This window comes from Fusarium graminearum, chromosome 4 (assembly GCF_000240135.3).
Source record: "Fusarium graminearum PH-1 chromosome 4, whole genome shotgun sequence".
NCBI lineage: Eukaryota > Fungi > Ascomycota > Sordariomycetes > Hypocreales > Nectriaceae > Fusarium > Fusarium graminearum.
Window position 1 is genome coordinate 2,175,436 of NC_026477.1, and position 16,008 is coordinate 2,191,443.

The following is a 16,008-nucleotide window of genomic DNA, read 5'->3' on the forward strand; positions in this document are numbered from 1 at the left end:
GCAAATCCCTTCTAGCATTTTGCAACGTAACCGCCTCTGGCACTGAACGTGTATACCCATGTCCATGCCCACCAACGTGTCAGACATTAATTGACTCAGATCAATCCCGTCATAATTGATGCATTCATGGTTGATGCAAGGGCAGCTGGGCTCCATCTCCAAGACAATCGAGGCCTATCAAGCAGTCTGTGCATGTATTTATTGATAGGACTCAAACTAAACCTCAATCTTGGTATGATAAACTTATAATGCCTAAAATAGATCACAATACGGAATGCTGTAATAGGCTCCATGATGTACTGTACCTTGCTTGGTATCAGTACAATAGCAGCCTTGGTCTTTGAAATTCTTGATCCGTTCTCGATTCATGCTGGGATATCTCTCTAATGCAACCTGATCCATGCCGTTGTTTTACCATAGTCGTCAACCATATTCGGTATCTTCAAGTGCCGGTTTTGTCAGTTCCAGCCCACCTTGTCTTGTAAGCTCTTGGGCTCTCGAAATATTTGGCCTTGCCAGACCACATTCCCTTTCGATTCTGCTTGGCTTTAGCCTCAGCGTCTTCGTACATTTTCTGTCTTCCACCAAACTCCGCCCCCTGCTTAGCTTCGTACGTCGTCGCTATACCAGCCTTGATCATCTCAAGACCTACGTCCCTTCGAAACAGCCACCGTCGCGTGTACACTGTCGCAACAATTCGGTCGTACTGGTCTTTTCTCCAGACGTATGCTCTAACGTTGCGTTTGAGAAGGTACTTTCTTAGCCATGCGAGGGCCTCGGCTGAATGAGGTTGTGCTGGCTTCCCGAAGTGGGCGCATTCCGGAGCGTCAACACCAGCGATGCGGATCGGGATCTTTGATTCAGCCTTGTTAGTATGGGGGCATGGGCAATCTGCGACAGTTCACATACCGTCCGGTCTTTTAGGTCCTTGCGAGCTTCGGGGATTTTCCTTAGCCAGCCCCATCCCATATAACGACCACCTGGAGTGTGGAACAGATGGAAGTTGTCTCCATCACCGACGCTGGTAACCCGACCATAGATGCTTCTGTTTCGGAAGAAGTTGGGGCGCACATATGCTGCCCCTGGTATCCGACGAACATAGTTTGCGTACAGTTGAAGAGCTGCCATGCCTGCTAGTGGAAACAGCACCATGGGCGCCCATGCCTGTGCTGCATCGAAAGAATCTGATCTGAGGCGGGCTATTGTATCTGTCCATGAGACGGAGCGCCGCTTGGCCTCTTCCTTGTTGGAGTCATTTGATCCGAATGGCCATACCATTTTTCTTCCTACGACAAAATGCCGGTATTTCTGATGTTGTAACAAAGAAAAGTGGCACGTAGCTATGTGTTGGCAAGATATTTCAACCTAGAAGACCCTTGAAGTTCGAAACACCCACCGCTAATTGGGTAGTGCTTGCTTCTCCAAGGTGAGTATAATCAGGTACCTGCACGTCAACAACACAATTGTATCAGTAAAATATTTGTAGAGGTGTTTGAAGCAGGTTTAAGTCGCAAGCTAGATGAGCCTCAGGTTTTAACCTCAAGACTTGGGATTTGCAGTCTCCTCAACGTGAAATGCTTACATCAGTAGGTACTAGGTACTAGGCTAGTGCGAGCTGCTGTGAGACTTTCAACGTTTGGTTGAGATCCACCACGTGCCAAGATGATCGATCCCATGATGAATTTAGCTTATAATTGTTCCTATTTACTAAGTATTCGGTTGTTGGTCTCATATGTTCAACTCGGGTTATCAAATCATAGTTTTATAGTGTCATTCGCTCAACTATCATCTGCCCGCGCCTAACCGCCCTATCTAACGGTCCAACAGTGTTGAACCAAATCGGTCATTGTATAAAGTTAGGTGCGCAGAAACTGTCCTGTTGCACCAAAATCTAGTTTCCTTGTACCTTGAAAGTTCTGCCGCTGGCAGTCTTTCTCTCCTTCTCCTCGTTCTCGGGCCTGGCACGGCGCAGCACTGGGCACTGTTAGATCTGCGATTGCACTGATTCAAAAGATGATATTTACCTTGGAGGAAGTCGGCAGTTCGCTTTCGCATACGAGAGTGGATATAAGCTTTTGAGGCCTTAATATGGTAATGGAAGTAATCACGGAAAGTCTGAATATGAGAAATAACATCGGTCATGCGCTGGGGAGTCAGATGTCGGGGGAAGAGAACTATAATCCGATCAGTAAATGCCTCTAGTCGCAGCAGTTTCTCGCGCTTACCGAAAGTCACGTAGCCAATATCTCCAGATCCAGTGTTCTGGATTCCTGGGACACCCTGCAATTCAAGGGGAGCATCGTTTCTAAACAGCACTTGGGGAGCGTTCTGAATGGCTCTCCTCCGAGCATCGACAAACTCCTGAATAAACACCTTTCCAAATACACGGTCGGTCTCTTCACGGAAGACAGTGCTGAAGATGACGGTAACTCGGTCGTGGCTGGCTTTGACGTAGATGGCCTCCTCCTCTCGGTAGTGGATCGCCTTAACTTCACCTCCCTCTCGGATTCCTTGGGGAGCGTCTTCGGAAGTGAACTTGGAAGCCTCCTCCTTCAGTGCATAGTGCTCCTTGTAGGCTTGCTCGAATGGGGCGGCCATGGCATTGCGTTTCAGGAGAGCGAACTTGAGAGCCAGCTCGTTACGTTCTTCTAATCAATGGTCAGCACTAGACTTTGAGTAATCAAGAATATCACAGGGAGCTATACCCTTTGACTCGGGGAGGTTCTCCAGGTCAACCAGAACAGAGAAGTCGTAGCCGGGCTCGACAGCTGTCACATAGTCGCCGTACTCCCGCTGGAGGACCTCTTCAGCTCCGTACTTGACGAGATCGGGGAAGCATCGTATTTGGATAGAAAGGAGGACCTGAGTCTTGGTCTCGGGGGTCGAGATATGGAAGGTAACACCGTCGAAGTCGCTGACCGTCTGGTCAATGGAAGCGGGAGGGGCTCTGACGTACGATCTATTAGCTCTCATTTTGAGACATTCAGACATGCGCAATCTTACCCAGAAAACCTCTCAGTCAGGACTGACTGAATCAGCACGTTTTGATAATCTAGCAGAAGCATCTTGTTGATTGAGTTGTATGCTCTCCCCTTTACTCTCGTCGTTACTGGAGCTTAGGTAGTACGGTACAGTAGGTGACGCCTGGTAGTGGGGCTTACGTGGTGAGTCTCAAGCTCCCAGCCATCACACGTGACGATGAGCTTCGCAGTGGAGCATGTGGGTATGCTCTTATCGATAAGAAAATTTCCCACCTCGTACCTTTCCGCGCTGCATGGAAAGAAAGATTCTGGGATCTTTTTGTTAGAGACAAATTTGAAGAAAGGCCAATTCTGGTCGCAACCCTGCAAAAATGGTCAAGTCATACTTGTAAGTTGGCAAATACAAGTAAGCGACTCAATCTAACTTGTTCTCAAACAGAAAATACGAGCATGGCAAGTCCTTCGGCGTCGTCGCCTCGCCAACTTCGAACCTGGTGTGGTCGTCCAAAGACCGAACGGGAACCAGCGCAGGACAGGCGATTGTCGCCGCGAACGAGGAAGTTATTTGTTGGGATATTAAAAAGGGTGAGCTGATAAGCCGCTGGAGAGATGAGCGATGCACGGTACCTGTGACTGCGATCGCGCAAAGCAAAGCCGACAAGGATGTATTCGCTGTCGGATATGAGGACGGCAGCATTCGACTTTGGGACAGCAAGATTTCCTCCGTTATACTCAACTTCAATGGACACAAGTCGGCAATCACAAAACTTGTATTCGACAAGTCCGGCGTCAGACTTGCCAGTGGATCTCGGGATACGGACATCATCATGTGGGACCTTGTTGCAGAAGTTGGTCAATTCAAGCTGCGAGGACACAAGGACCAAATCACCGGCCTGCAGTTTGTGGAGCCGGAGGCCCAGGTGCAGGATGAGGACGGCTCGCGTGCCATGGTTATCGATGGCGAAGGAACACACGAAGGCTTCCTCTTGACGACTGGCAAAGACTCGCTCATCAAACTCTGGGATCTCTCGTCAAGACACTGTATAGAGACTCACATTTCGCAAACCAACGGCGAATGCTGGGCTCTTGGTCTTTCTCCAGACTACAGCGGATGTGTCACAGCTGGAAACGATGGCGAAATCAAAGTTTGGTCATTGGATGCCGATGGTCTTGCGCTCAGCACCCGCCAGGTGGACGCACCCGCCGCAGCCCAATATCTCCAGGACAAAGGAACGCTTCACAGGCAAAGCAAGGACAGGGCAACCGAGGTCGTATTTCACCCCAAGAAAGATTACTTTGCTGTTCATGGTTCAGAAAAGGCGGTCGACGTGTGGCGACTACGATCCGAGGCCGAGATAAAGAAGGCTCTGGCACGTAAGCGAAGAAGACGTCGTGAGAAGGCCAAGGACGGCAAGGCCGCTGAGGAGGAAGCCAACGGTGAAGAGCCCGAGGACGTCTCAAAGGCCGATATCAGTGATGTGTTTGTTCAGCACGTCATTGTGCGAACGGGAGGAAAGGTTCGCTCTGTTGACTGGGCTGTACCCAGCGGACAGAAAGATCTTCAATTGCTAGTAGGAACCACAAACAACTTGCTCGAGTACTACAGCGTCTCGCGCAAAGACAAGAGCGACAAGTCAAAGAAGGAAGACGCTCCCGAATACACAAGGGCTCTGTCCGTCGAGCTGCCCGGTCACCGAACGGATATTCGGGCCCTTTCGTTAAGCTCGGATGACAAGATGCTAGCGTCTGCTTCCAACGGCAACTTGAAAATTTGGAATGTGAAAACCACTGCTTGCATTCGAACATTCGAGTGTGGATACGCGCTTTGCTGTGCTTTCCTTCCTGGAGACAAAGTCGTGGTTGTTGGCACCAAGAGCGGCGAGTTGCAGCTCTTTGACGTCGCTTCAGCGGCTCTGCTTGACAGTGTCGATGCTCACGAGAAAGCCATTTGGTCGCTGAGCGTCCACCCTAACGGCCAATCTGTCGTTTCTGGCAGCGCTGACCAGACAGCCAAGTTCTGGGACTTCAAGATTGTGCAGGAGGAGGTTCTGGGTACAAGGAGAACAACACCAAAGCTCAAGTTGGTGCAATCAAGGACATTGAAGGTTTCTCACGATATTCTCAGCCTCAAGTTCTCACCAGATGCCAAGCTTCTAGCTGTTGCCCTATTCGATAGCACAGTCAAGGTCTTCTTTGTCGATTCCCTCAAGCTTTACCTCAACCTCTACGGTCATAAGCTCCCAGTGCTGAGTATGGACATATCATACGATAGCAAGATGATTGTCACAAGTTCGGCCGACAAGAACATCAGAATATGGGGTCTTGACTTTGGTGATTGTCATAAAGCCCTGTATGGCCACAAGGACAGTATTCTGCAGGTCGCCTTTGTGCCACACAACAACGACGGCAATGGCCACCACTTCTTCAGTAGCAGTAAGGATCGCACGATCCGATACTGGGATGGTGATAAGTTTGAGCAAATCCAACGGATGGATGGGCACCACGGAGAAGTATGGGCAATTGCTGTTTCCCACAGCGGCAACCTTTTGGTCAGTGCCGGCCACGACAAGAGTATTCGGATCTGGGACGAGACCGATGAACAAATCTTCCTCGAGGAAGAGCGAGAGAAGGAGATGGAGGAGCTGTATGAGAGTACCCTTACCACATCTCTGGAACGTGATGCGGACGCCCAGGACGAGAACAACGAGGTCGGCGCGGCGAGCAAGCAGACTTCGGAAACCCTCATGGCTGGTGAAAGAATAGCCGAAGCCCTCGAGATGGGCATGGCTGACTTGAACCTCCTCAAGGAGTACGAGGAAGCCAAACTCACAAACCCACATGCTCAACCCCCTCAGCGCAATATGGTCTTCCTCGCTCTCGGTGACATCACCGCTGAAGCCTACGTCCTCTCCGTCCTGCAGAAAATCAAGGCCTCAGCACTACACGATGCCCTTCTGGTCCTACCCTTCTCGTCCATCCCCATCCTCTTCACTTTCCTCAACATATTTGCCATGCGGTCCATGAACATGCCCCTGACATGCCGCATTCTATTCTTCATGCTCAAGACACATCACAAGCAAATTGTTGCTAGCCGTAGCATGAAGGTCATGCTCGATGGCATCCGCATTAACCTTCGCGCTTCGCTCAAGCGCCAGAAGGACGAGATGGGAGTCAACATTGCTGCCCTCAAGGTTGTCGGTATGCAGATTCGTGACAAGAGCATCAAGGATTACGTGGATGAGAACTGGGAGGAAGAGAACGACGCAAGGAGTGCCAAGAAGAGGACGTTTGTTGACGTTGCTTAATATAGATGGTTTGAGATTTCATGTAGGAGAAGGGCAAAAAGCTTAGATTTTGAGGTACTATATCCCCGTTGTTACCGGTTTTCCATAACGCCAAAATTAAAAAGAAACGTTTTACTATACAGAGGGACATGAGGGACACTTGCCAACCCGTGAATATTCATGCCACTTGGCACTTGTTGACATGTTCCATATTCTCACTAACTAGGAGATGATCTGTCTCTCGTATTCGACGTCGAGCAACTTCGGTCCCCTCAACCCTTCATTAATACGCATTCATATGCCAGTCCCTGTACACCGCACCAAGAGTACCCCTGGGCATACCCTCCTCGTCTTCGATGACCCTGTTCAGCTTTTTCAGTAAAGCGATGCCATTTGGATCAATGAATGATGCAATGGCCTTCTCTATGCCTGTTGAAAAACGGTGTAGCCCAGGTGGGAGCTCTGCGTGGCGTAATGAAAATGACAAAAATTCGGTCCCGTCGCCTGGGTTCATGCCTATTGTTTCGAGATCGGCGTTGCAGAACGGGCATGCTTGTTTCTTGCCAGTGGTCACTCCTTTGAAGCACCGCGTGTGGATAAACTTGGTGCAGCAAGGAAGTTGAACGATGGCGAGATGCTCAGGAACCAATTTATCTCCTGACGTGTCGAAAGGGTCGCTGCAGATGACACAGTCTCGCACTTCGTCGGTGTCAAGGAGGGCTGGACCAGGAGTTCTGAACCTTTGGGCGACTGCCTCTGCGACCCTTTGCTTGTTGACGACATTCCGGAAAGATATGTTGCGGTTACGCCTCATTGCGTTGAGAAGCTCATCTTGTTGATCCATACATGTCTGTCTGTAGTTCCACTTGTTTCTTCTGATAATATTTCCAGTTGTGAGTTGGTCACACATAGCGGTCATTTTGGCGAAGTCTTCGTAGCCGGGAAAATTGCAGAAGAAGTGCTGGACACTAGGGTCCGTCTCGTCAAGTCCCGGTGCAAGCATAGTTAGTATGCATGACATGAGCCCGTCTGCGAAGCTCATTGTAATGCCAGGATCGGCGGCAGCATAGCGTATCATAATAAGACACATAGCTTCGCGCTGCCTCACCCTCTCTTGCCATTCCTCCAAGTCGTCATAGCGAGCAGTCCATTCGGTCTCAAGGTCCGGATTGTGGTCGAGGAGGCAGAGGGACATGACCTGCTGGCCAACGCGTTCTACCATCCGATCATGTTTTTCCGATGATTCCTCGTCCAAGTTGATTGCCAACTGATTAGGAATTTGTACAAAATTTCGGGTTTTATAATTGTCCAAATGTTTGTCTTTTTGAATGAATTCAAACCATCCATAGGCTCTCTTGTCTCTCACACGCATAGCTTCCTGATTACGGGCCGCACGAGAAAGGTTGTGAGCCCCAGGGTCAGCGGTGCAAGCACAGTCTTCCAGGCACTCTTCGGGGAAGTTGTTTCGATCGGGATGCTGCCGTCTAATATGGTATGGGTTTTCAGTACAGTTCAAACCGTGGAGGTAGTTCATGGCAGACAGTTCGTCGAGGGGTTCCAAATCAAGCTCATGCATGAAGAAAGCACGTGTGTGGTTTAATGTTTCCGACAAATAACCAGCGTATATTAATTCCAGATTATCAACATCTCTGTCGGCGTCTGGTTCTTCGATATGTGTTTGAAAAGGACGGGCGGACATGGCAGAAGCATGGTCTCGTGTGCAGTCAGGGCAAGGGATACTGTAAAGCTCAGTCCGAGTCTCAAGAGGGAGCACGTCACAGCCGACAGCATAACTTCGGGCGCAACGAATCCAGTATTCCTTCTTGTGGCGTATGTAATAGTATGTTTGATGTTCCAGTCGCAAGTAACTCAGCTCTTCTGGCGATATTCGATCATCAGGTCTCCACCGAGCCCATTCTTGAAGAGGGTTTGCGGGTTGTGTTCTTTGTGGAATGGAAGGCAGATCATCTGGATCTGCAATTTGAACGGGGCAACAGAACCAACGAATGAATTTTCTGCACATGTTGGAATATGAACGAGTTTCAGTTGGGTAGTTGGAAAGTTGGGTGGGTGTATTGAAAGATGAGGATCACTGTGTTGTCGGTGATAGCGGCTATTATTGTTCTTATACACATAAGAAAATAGGGATGAGTTGAATTCGTGCTCATGTTGATGGATTGACTTATTCCAGGACAATGAACGGGCATCTTTGTGTCCTTTGACGTGTGTTGGTGGGCGCCAGGGTCAACTTTCTTTGACTCGAGATTCGACCACGCTCGATAGCAAAGGGCACGGGAACATATCGAGTTAACCTAGACAAACAAAGTCTCTATGTATGTGTGTGTTCGTTCATAAATAGTAGCATCAAGATGAATAGGTAGTATGAAAGAAACCCCTGAAACCACTATAGCACGTCTGTTAACAAGATATGGGATGTTTCTTATGGACCGGGCTGTAGATAAGAACTCCACCGTATACTACCATTCGTCTACTTGATTGTTCGGAAAATAAACCTAGAGATCAATCATGAAAAAAAGGTCTTTGTCATTGAATGTGATTGCCAAGCTAGTGGGTAGCAGAAAAGTTGACCTTTCAAGTTGAAGTGTACAAAAATAAATAGCCTAAAGGACATAGGCTAAGTGGCACAAGGTGATCTACTAATTTCGTCTCTTATGCTTCCAGCGGCCAAGTCATGTCGCTGGCAACTCATTTACCCTGGACTTGACACTGTTCGGGATTCAATCTCCGAAACTTGTATCGGAGGATGTGTCCGAAGCCACCCAAATTCAAGCTCAACCACTAAGTATTTCACCAACAGTCAACGGAAGGCAATTTTCTTATAACTATTCATCAATCAGGCGATTATCTCAATAGTTTACCGCAGTCATGTTTGCTCTCAGACGCACAATGGCCAACCTGGCGCCTCAAGCTTCATCAAGCCTCAAGCAAGCAGGCAAGGTCATATGTATTGGCCGCAACTTTGCGTATGTTCCCATATACTCAATCACTCTAGCACATACTGATATCTATCTTCCAGGGAACATATTGCCGAGCTCAACAGCGCCAAGCCAAAGCAGCCCTTCTTCTTCCTCAAGCCCACCTCATCCATCGTGCTCCCTGGTGAGGGTGCTGTCCTGAGACCCAAGGGCATTGAGATGCACTATGAAGTTGAGCTGGCTCTTGTTATCGGCAAGCTGACCAAAGATCTCCAAGCCTCTGATGTTCAGGGCGCTATGGATGCTGTAAAGGGTGCGCGATATCCCACACCTACCTCTCAGAAATCATCGAATGCTGACATACCATAGCTTACGCTGTTGCCATTGACTTTACTGCCCGCAACGCTCAGAATGAGGCCAAGAAGAAGGGTCTTCCGTGGTCGATTGCCAAGGGCTTCGACACTTTCCTGCCCATGAGCAACATCATTCCCAAGACCGCCATCCAGGACCCTCACAACGTGGAGCTCTTCCTCCAGCTCAACGGCGAGACCAAGCAGCAGGGCTCGACCAACCTGATGATCTACCAGATCCCTCGCATTCTAAGCGACATCTCAAAGGTCATGACTCTCCACCCGGGTGACATTGTCCTCACTGGTACACCTGCTGGTGTTGGTCCTGCTGCGCCTGGTGACGTTGTTCGTGCTGGTCTGAGGATTGACGGAAAGGAGGTGGAGGAGGGTGCTATTGAGATTCCCGTCGAGGAGTCGCCTAGTTCCTACACTTTCTCCGAGACTTAAAGGGAAACATAGTGGAACTTGAAATGAGACATATCGTGAAAGACTTGAAATTTTAAATCTTGTAAAATAGAATATTATCACTCCAAATTGGGATCCTGAATACTTCCTGGCTTCGGCGCTACATCTGCCAAAACCCCACACTTTGAACATGTCCTCTTTTCATCGCTATTCTTAAAGTCATTCACAGCCGCCTTGATCTGTGTTCCCAGATCGGTGCAATGGAAGGCAGCCTCGTGGACAATCTCGCCGCACTCAGCACAATACCAGCGCATTCGATCGAGTGAATCCTTGGGACGGCGCTGCTCAAGGACCACTCCAACGGTGTCTGCAAAGCGGACGGGGTTATGAGGCGTGTTGCCTGGTAGGAGAAACATATCGCCTTCGCGGATGATGATGTCGCGAAATTTACCCTCATCGACGACTTTGAGCATCATGGCGCCCTTGTATTGGTAGAACCATTCTGGGGTTTGGTTGATATGGTAGTCAGTGCGAGCATTGGGGCCACCGACGATCTGGAGATGTTTAGTAACTGGACCGTATATAGTAGATACAGGGGAATTTGTAGGCATTGGCATACCATGACGGTGAAATCGTCATTGTAGACGCAGTAGTTGTTGATGGGTGGTTGCAGGAGATGAGAGTTTTCTTCAAGCCTATTATGCCCATCATGAGTTGGTTAGATTGTTCCAGTGATTATGTGTAGCCAAGTCAGTAGATGTTCGACTCACCATTTAGGCAAATTCACAGGAGGACCGAGCATACTGAAGTTGCCCTTGATTTGACCGTGTATATACAGGTAGGTATGCTAGAGCTAGAGCAAGGTTGAGTAATATGAGTGAGGGGTGTTCGATAACTGCGGATAATTTGTAAGTGGCAGTTGCGGATGTCGCGGGAGAGGCTGCGACGTATGATACACGAGGCGAACTTTATTACTCAGAGTATTAGCAGAATAATAAACTACGAAATTTATCTCGAATTCTCATTCACTATTCTCTAGTATAAAACAGTCTTTTTGCTTAGTATGGCCTAGTAGGACAGTACAGTACCTAGGTATTAGTAGCATTACTCACATCACAGTAGTTCCCCGCAGTAGAAGACAGGGTTGAGATGACCCCTCCCCTCTGAAATTAGAAGCTAAAACACCAGGTACTTGTATTACCATATATATTGGGTACATCGGCATGTACCTACCGTCGCGTCATTCCTTCTACCCACCCATTTGCGACACCAACTGTTCTGCATCTACTCCCTTATTATCGACTGACCTCTAACCACCACCATAAGAGCCCGCCTGATCTTGCGCAAGTTTGAGCTCGTTTCTACCCTCGACCGACTTTCATTATATACCTGCCAACACCGTTTCTGCACTCTGCAACATCAACACTCGACATCAATTACTAATATATTCACAATGGATCACTCACACATGGATCACAGTGGTATGGACCATGGAGATATGGATCATGGCCATGGCGGAGGAGGCATGACGGACATGTGCAGTATGAACGTATGCAAACCCTGTTTCCCTTCTTGAACGAGAGAGCATACGTATGCTAACACCACCAATTTAGATGCTCTTCACCTGGGATACCAACAACCTTTGCATTGTTTTCCGTCAATGGCACGTCCGCTCGACAACTTCGCTCCTCTTCTCTCTCATCGCCGTCATCATCCTCGCCATCGGCTACGAAGCCCTTCGATCTGTCTCCCGTCGCTATGAGCAATCTCTCGATAACCGCGTTCGCTCCGTCCCCAGTAAGCTCTCCATCTCCATCTCCCGTCTTTACACGACCAGTGCACACATTTCCTATCCGGGGAACCCCAAGTACGAAAGAAAACAGAATGCTGCGCTGTATCCTCTTGCCCTATCTGTCTAAAGTCTTGGGGAAAATATAAAATCGCACCCTTGCTAAGTCTTACCGTGAGGTCTATCTGATGCTCCTGTTACTGAATCGACTCCCATCCTGTCAGGACAATCCCAGGGACAAGCCGACCAGCGCGCCCATCTCATCAAGGCCGTCTTGTACGCCCTGCAGAACTTTTACGCCTTTATGCTCATGTACGTACCTTTGATGTCTTCTGCCACTGACTGAAGAATGGGTGGATTTAACAAAGACAGGCTTGTTTTCATGACCTACAACGGCTGGGTCATGGTTTCTGTTTCGCTTGGCGCATTTCTCGGATATTTGTTCTTTGGACAAAGGACTTCGGCCACAAAGGAAAACGCATGCCATTAAAAGGCAGAAATTGTGAGGGCAGCGGCTATGGCAGAGTCACGAGTTATGAGGCGTTACCGTTGGAACAGCTCAAAGTCTGTTTGAAGTAATTACGTACCTGAGGATCCAGGCAAATTCTTATCAAAGACAGCAAAGTAACTACGGAGGGTAATCCTCCGATTCAAAGATAACTAGAATGAGTACTAAGACTCCAGAACAAGATTAATCTATTTTGGTATGATGTGCTGCTTCGTAAAGTAAAATATCGCACCTGGCTTCATGTCTTTGGCCAGACCAGCACAAAGTTAAAAAATATTGCAATGCCTACATATGTATTCTTAATCTGCAAACTGGTTTCAATGTCTTATTCTAATGAGTCGTTAATCTTCACTCTATCCATGCAAACACCTCTCTACATCTTCGCTGCATCACCAGGTTCAGTCTTCTTTTCATGTGGCTTCTCTTGAACTTTCTCCCCCAGCTCTCCCAAACTGTCCGCATGCGCAATAATATCCTCGTCACCGAAATTGTCGTTATGCTCAAATCCAGGCTCCTGTGCATATGCAATTCTCGCCGCATCTACTAGGATACGCGCCGTCATCCCCCATACCTTGAACCTGCCATCTGGCTCCTCTTCCTTTTCCAACTTCTCGGCCAGATGACTTTGCTCGCTGTCCTTTCGTGGCTTGGATATGCTCTGGTTATTCACGGGTACGTAAAAGTTGTGAACCCGCCATTGGTGGTCTTTCCATGAATGCCAGAAGCCATCGTACCATTGTCCCTCGGGAAGCGTCTCACCAGGACCAGGAGGGAGGTCGTTAGCCTGGAGGAAGTTGTAGAAAGGAGCACTGAAGACAGCAGCGACTTCGCGCGCGTCTAAACGGGGGATCATGGTCTCCTCGACAGTAGGAGCGGGCTCTCCTGCTGTTCGCTGATCCGCGTGTAGAAACGCAACGCAAGGTCTTACCACGAGGTGCGTCCGGGCTAGAGAAGGTGGCAGATAACAGAGATGCTCTACGCGGAATGGCTTGGGGAGTTTGGAATCATCCATTGGAAGCCCGATCTCCTCCCAGGCTTCTCTGCGGGCGATCTGAACTGTGAATTTGGATCAGCGAATATCGAAAACACCTGACGAGAATGTCTTACATGGTGTCTCTTGAGCATCATCCGCTTTGCCTCCAGGGAAGGCGGCATGCCCCGAGAAATTCCTCAGGCTCGCAGCACGCATGGTGATGACAACACGTAAATCACCGTGGCGGTCAGCATACAGCAGTATCAAGACAGCAGCCCGTCTCCGAACTGGAAGACGGTCCCATAGCGGGAATGAAGGAGGCTTGTAGGCGCGGAAGCGGGCAATAGCGGCCTTGCGAGATATGATGTTTGTTAGCAATCTGCAGTACACAAGAGGAGAATCAGATAGTAGACGCATTGGGATGGGGACAGAACGTAAAGCACGAAAAAAAAAAAAAAAAAGCGAGATGTGAGGAAGAGGATTAATACAAAACCAAACTCACAGCGGACATTGCATTCAAGGGCGACATGGTCAAAGAGTCATAATAGAGCGACGCTTCTCCCTCGTTGATCAGCTCCTCTCTAACGTTATCACTAGCAGCTTCGCGGATGCCCTTCTGCAGCGCCTCAACAACTTCGACGTCAGTGATGCTGTGGCTTTCAGCTGGTTCTGGATCTTTAGAGGGCTCGTTATTGATTGAGGCCCCTGTATCGTGGATCATGGTGGTGAGTGATCGGCAATGCAGAAACTCTAATCGCTCGAGAAAACAAGATCGACGCCCGCCTTGTTTCTCAAGTCAGATTTCTTGTCTCTTTTTTCCTGAGTTGTTTCCTCTTTAATCCATTAGGTTGCGATAGTCTAAAAGTTGAGCCTTGATGTGGATGCCTCGGCTTGGAAGCGGCTCCGGCTCCGGATCTTGGATGGATCTTGATTTGCGGGGGAACTACTTGTAAAACTCCGGGGAGAGATCCACAGTGTAACATAGATCATAGATACAATAGAATCTATCAAATCAATTCCTCTGACAAGACTGAAGACAGTAGAAGTGCCAAGAGTAAGTGCCTATGTAAGTATAAATACCCCGTTTGGTCAATAGTCAGTCAACAATGCCAATACAAAACCCTGCGGGACAGTCACGGCATAAAAGCTTAGACGCAACACTTCCACTCCACAAATAGTTCACGACAATAAGTAAGATCTGATTGAATTATGTCTAAGTGACTATATTGACCAAAACGTTTTGGGGGAATCTCTTTCAACATGACGCCGCGCTAAACCTAATAGCAAGTAATCCTCCTTCAGTCCAGGGCATGCCCGTTCTCCTCCGTCTTTCATCACTCACCCTTCACCGACCAGCTTCCTCCTCTGGAATCATCTTGATCTGTGTCCTGAGCTGCGTTCTTCTCCTCTCAACCCTGGAGATCTGGATCGATTTCGCCCCGTCACGCGCATTCGAAAGCAGGGTTTTGACCTGCACCCCTGTCATCAACAAGATACTGTGTTCCTGTGGTTGCTCCGGGATTTGTGGCATCGAACGAGGCGTGCCAAGCTCTGTCGATGTGTGTTCCTCACTTCTGCGTGCAAAGAAATCCCTGGTAACTCCCCTCACACTCACACTACTTTCGTCTCCAAAAAAACCATACTCATCCTCAATTTCGAACGTGCTGCGAAGCGGAGATATCACGCTTGCATCATCGGCTGAGGGGGGAATTGAAGGTGAGTAGGGTCCCTTTGTAGGATGGTTGGTGGCTGTCAGGGACGCTCGACTAGAGCTGGCAGACAGACCAGAATCTTTTCTTCGTGTAAATAGCGACCGGGCCGACACACTCAGTCGCCGACTGAGGGAACTGCGAGACCGCGTAAGGGGAGAGGTTCCACACAGTGACTGTCGTTTGTCGTTGTTGGCCAATCTGGTCGCAATTCGATGGTACTCATCCGCTGTCTCGAGATCGCTAAAGTAATTATAAGACGAGCCTGCTTGCCAGTTGGCATCTTCATCAAACGGGTCGTCCAAGTTCGGAAAAGGTTCCAACGCTGCCAATGCAGACGCGACGCTGCTGAGACGTCTCGTCTTCTCGACATGAAGCGAAATTGACCCTCTATGAGTTTGGGGTGATTCTGGGACCATGCAGCTCTGATTGCTCAACACACTGTCGCAGTCTGGCTCCAGTGGAGGCATGCTACTATCTGAAGCTCTCGGGTGATAGTCTACGGATGGCGCAGGCTCATCGTCGAATATGGGCTCGTCTAGTGAGATGCTGTATCCACTAGATGAATCGTCTCGAATGGATTTGGGTGAGATGGAAGGCGAATAAGGAGCTCGAGTTGTAGAAGACGCCCAATCAATACCAGGACCAATATCGTGGCCAGTGATTTGTTGAATCTTTTGTGAGGACCGTCGTTCGCGCAAAGATGTACCTGATATGCTCATCCGTGATGCACGCTGCCTTGTCAAAGCCTTGGGCACAACCACAGGAGGCTGTTGAGGCAACACCTTGGGATTATTTCCTGGGCCTGAAGTCTTTGGAAAGGCGCTGAACCTTGCAGGTGGTTTTGAATTTGAACAGTGTCTTGATGGTGTTGTTGGAGGCGGAGGCAGAGGTTTGTTGCAGTATAGATATGCATTTTGTGGTGGCAGCACAAGTTCTATGCTGCTCATTGGCCGTAAATAACTTGTCATACTGGTTGACAGTGTACTATTCTCGATCAACTCTGATTTGGCGTCCGTTATAAGTCGATCAAGCTGGGGTGGTAGAGGTTGGGGTCCTGCATGTATCATGTA

General features: G+C 48.9%; 9 protein-coding genes across 9 annotated transcripts; 3 read left to right on the top strand and 6 right to left on the bottom strand.

Moving 5' to 3' along the window:
* Positions 1–442: 442 nt before the first annotated feature.
* FGSG_13052 (uncharacterized protein) lies at positions 443–1,278 on the bottom strand (the record flags this gene model as incomplete). Its single annotated transcript, XM_011328448.1, has 2 exons — positions 443–865; positions 910–1,278. 2 exons carry the CDS (start codon positions 1,276–1,278, stop codon positions 443–445), a joined length of 792 nt encoding a protein of 263 aa, XP_011326750.1.
* A 398-nt stretch (positions 1,279–1,676) lies between these two features.
* Positions 1,677–3,132, bottom strand: FGSG_07054 (ARP2/3 complex 34 kDa subunit). The gene is made up of 5 exons (XM_011328449.1): positions 3,004–3,132; positions 2,706–2,947; positions 2,226–2,648; positions 2,025–2,174; positions 1,677–1,974 (listed from the first exon to the last, which is right to left on the bottom strand). Exons 1-5 carry the CDS (start codon positions 3,063–3,065, stop codon positions 1,892–1,894), a joined length of 960 nt encoding a protein of 319 aa, XP_011326751.1. The 5' UTR covers positions 3,066–3,132; the 3' UTR covers positions 1,677–1,891.
* A 220-nt stretch (positions 3,133–3,352) lies between these two features.
* On the top strand, positions 3,353–6,286 carry FGSG_07055 (uncharacterized protein; the record flags this gene model as incomplete). The annotated part of the gene is made up of 2 exons (XM_011328450.1): positions 3,353–3,369; positions 3,421–6,286. The coding sequence occupies 2 exons, from the start codon at positions 3,353–3,355 to the stop codon at positions 6,284–6,286; spliced, it is 2,883 nt and encodes a 960-aa protein (XP_011326752.1).
* A 262-nt stretch (positions 6,287–6,548) lies between these two features.
* FGSG_07056 (uncharacterized protein) lies at positions 6,549–7,109 on the bottom strand (the record flags this gene model as incomplete). The annotated part of the gene is made up of 1 exon (XM_011328451.1): positions 6,549–7,109. The coding sequence occupies one exon, from the start codon at positions 7,107–7,109 to the stop codon at positions 6,549–6,551; it is 561 nt and encodes a 186-aa protein (XP_011326753.1).
* Positions 7,110–9,153: 2,044 nt separating this feature from the next.
* On the top strand, positions 9,154–10,080 carry FGSG_07057 (uncharacterized protein). Its single transcript, XM_011328452.1, has 3 exons — positions 9,154–9,249; positions 9,303–9,514; positions 9,571–10,080. Exons 1-3 carry the CDS (start codon positions 9,173–9,175, stop codon positions 9,996–9,998), a joined length of 717 nt encoding a protein of 238 aa, XP_011326754.1. The 5' UTR covers positions 9,154–9,172; the 3' UTR covers positions 9,999–10,080.
* FGSG_07058 (3-hydroxyanthranilate 3,4-dioxygenase) lies at positions 10,031–10,961 on the bottom strand. The gene is made up of 3 exons (XM_011328453.1): positions 10,727–10,961; positions 10,576–10,651; positions 10,031–10,510 (listed from the first exon to the last, which is right to left on the bottom strand). Exons 1-3 carry the CDS (start codon positions 10,756–10,758, stop codon positions 10,076–10,078), a joined length of 543 nt encoding a protein of 180 aa, XP_011326755.1. The 5' UTR covers positions 10,759–10,961; the 3' UTR covers positions 10,031–10,075.
* Positions 10,962–11,424: 463 nt separating this feature from the next.
* FGSG_07059 (uncharacterized protein) lies at positions 11,425–12,235 on the top strand (the record flags this gene model as incomplete). The annotated part of the gene is made up of 5 exons (XM_011328454.1): positions 11,425–11,505; positions 11,570–11,753; positions 11,794–11,823; positions 11,970–12,057; positions 12,118–12,235. The coding sequence occupies 5 exons, from the start codon at positions 11,425–11,427 to the stop codon at positions 12,233–12,235; spliced, it is 501 nt and encodes a 166-aa protein (XP_011326756.1).
* Positions 12,236–12,626: 391 nt separating this feature from the next.
* On the bottom strand, positions 12,627–13,947 carry FGSG_07060 (uncharacterized protein; the record flags this gene model as incomplete). Its single annotated transcript, XM_011328455.1, has 3 exons — positions 12,627–13,309; positions 13,361–13,577; positions 13,729–13,947. The coding sequence occupies 3 exons, from the start codon at positions 13,945–13,947 to the stop codon at positions 12,627–12,629; spliced, it is 1,119 nt and encodes a 372-aa protein (XP_011326757.1).
* A 624-nt stretch (positions 13,948–14,571) lies between these two features.
* Positions 14,572–15,851, bottom strand: FGSG_07061 (uncharacterized protein; the record flags this gene model as incomplete). The annotated part of the gene is made up of 2 exons (XM_011328456.1): positions 14,572–15,734; positions 15,767–15,851. The coding sequence occupies 2 exons, from the start codon at positions 15,849–15,851 to the stop codon at positions 14,572–14,574; spliced, it is 1,248 nt and encodes a 415-aa protein (XP_011326758.1).
* Between the last annotated feature and the right edge of the window lie 157 nt (positions 15,852–16,008).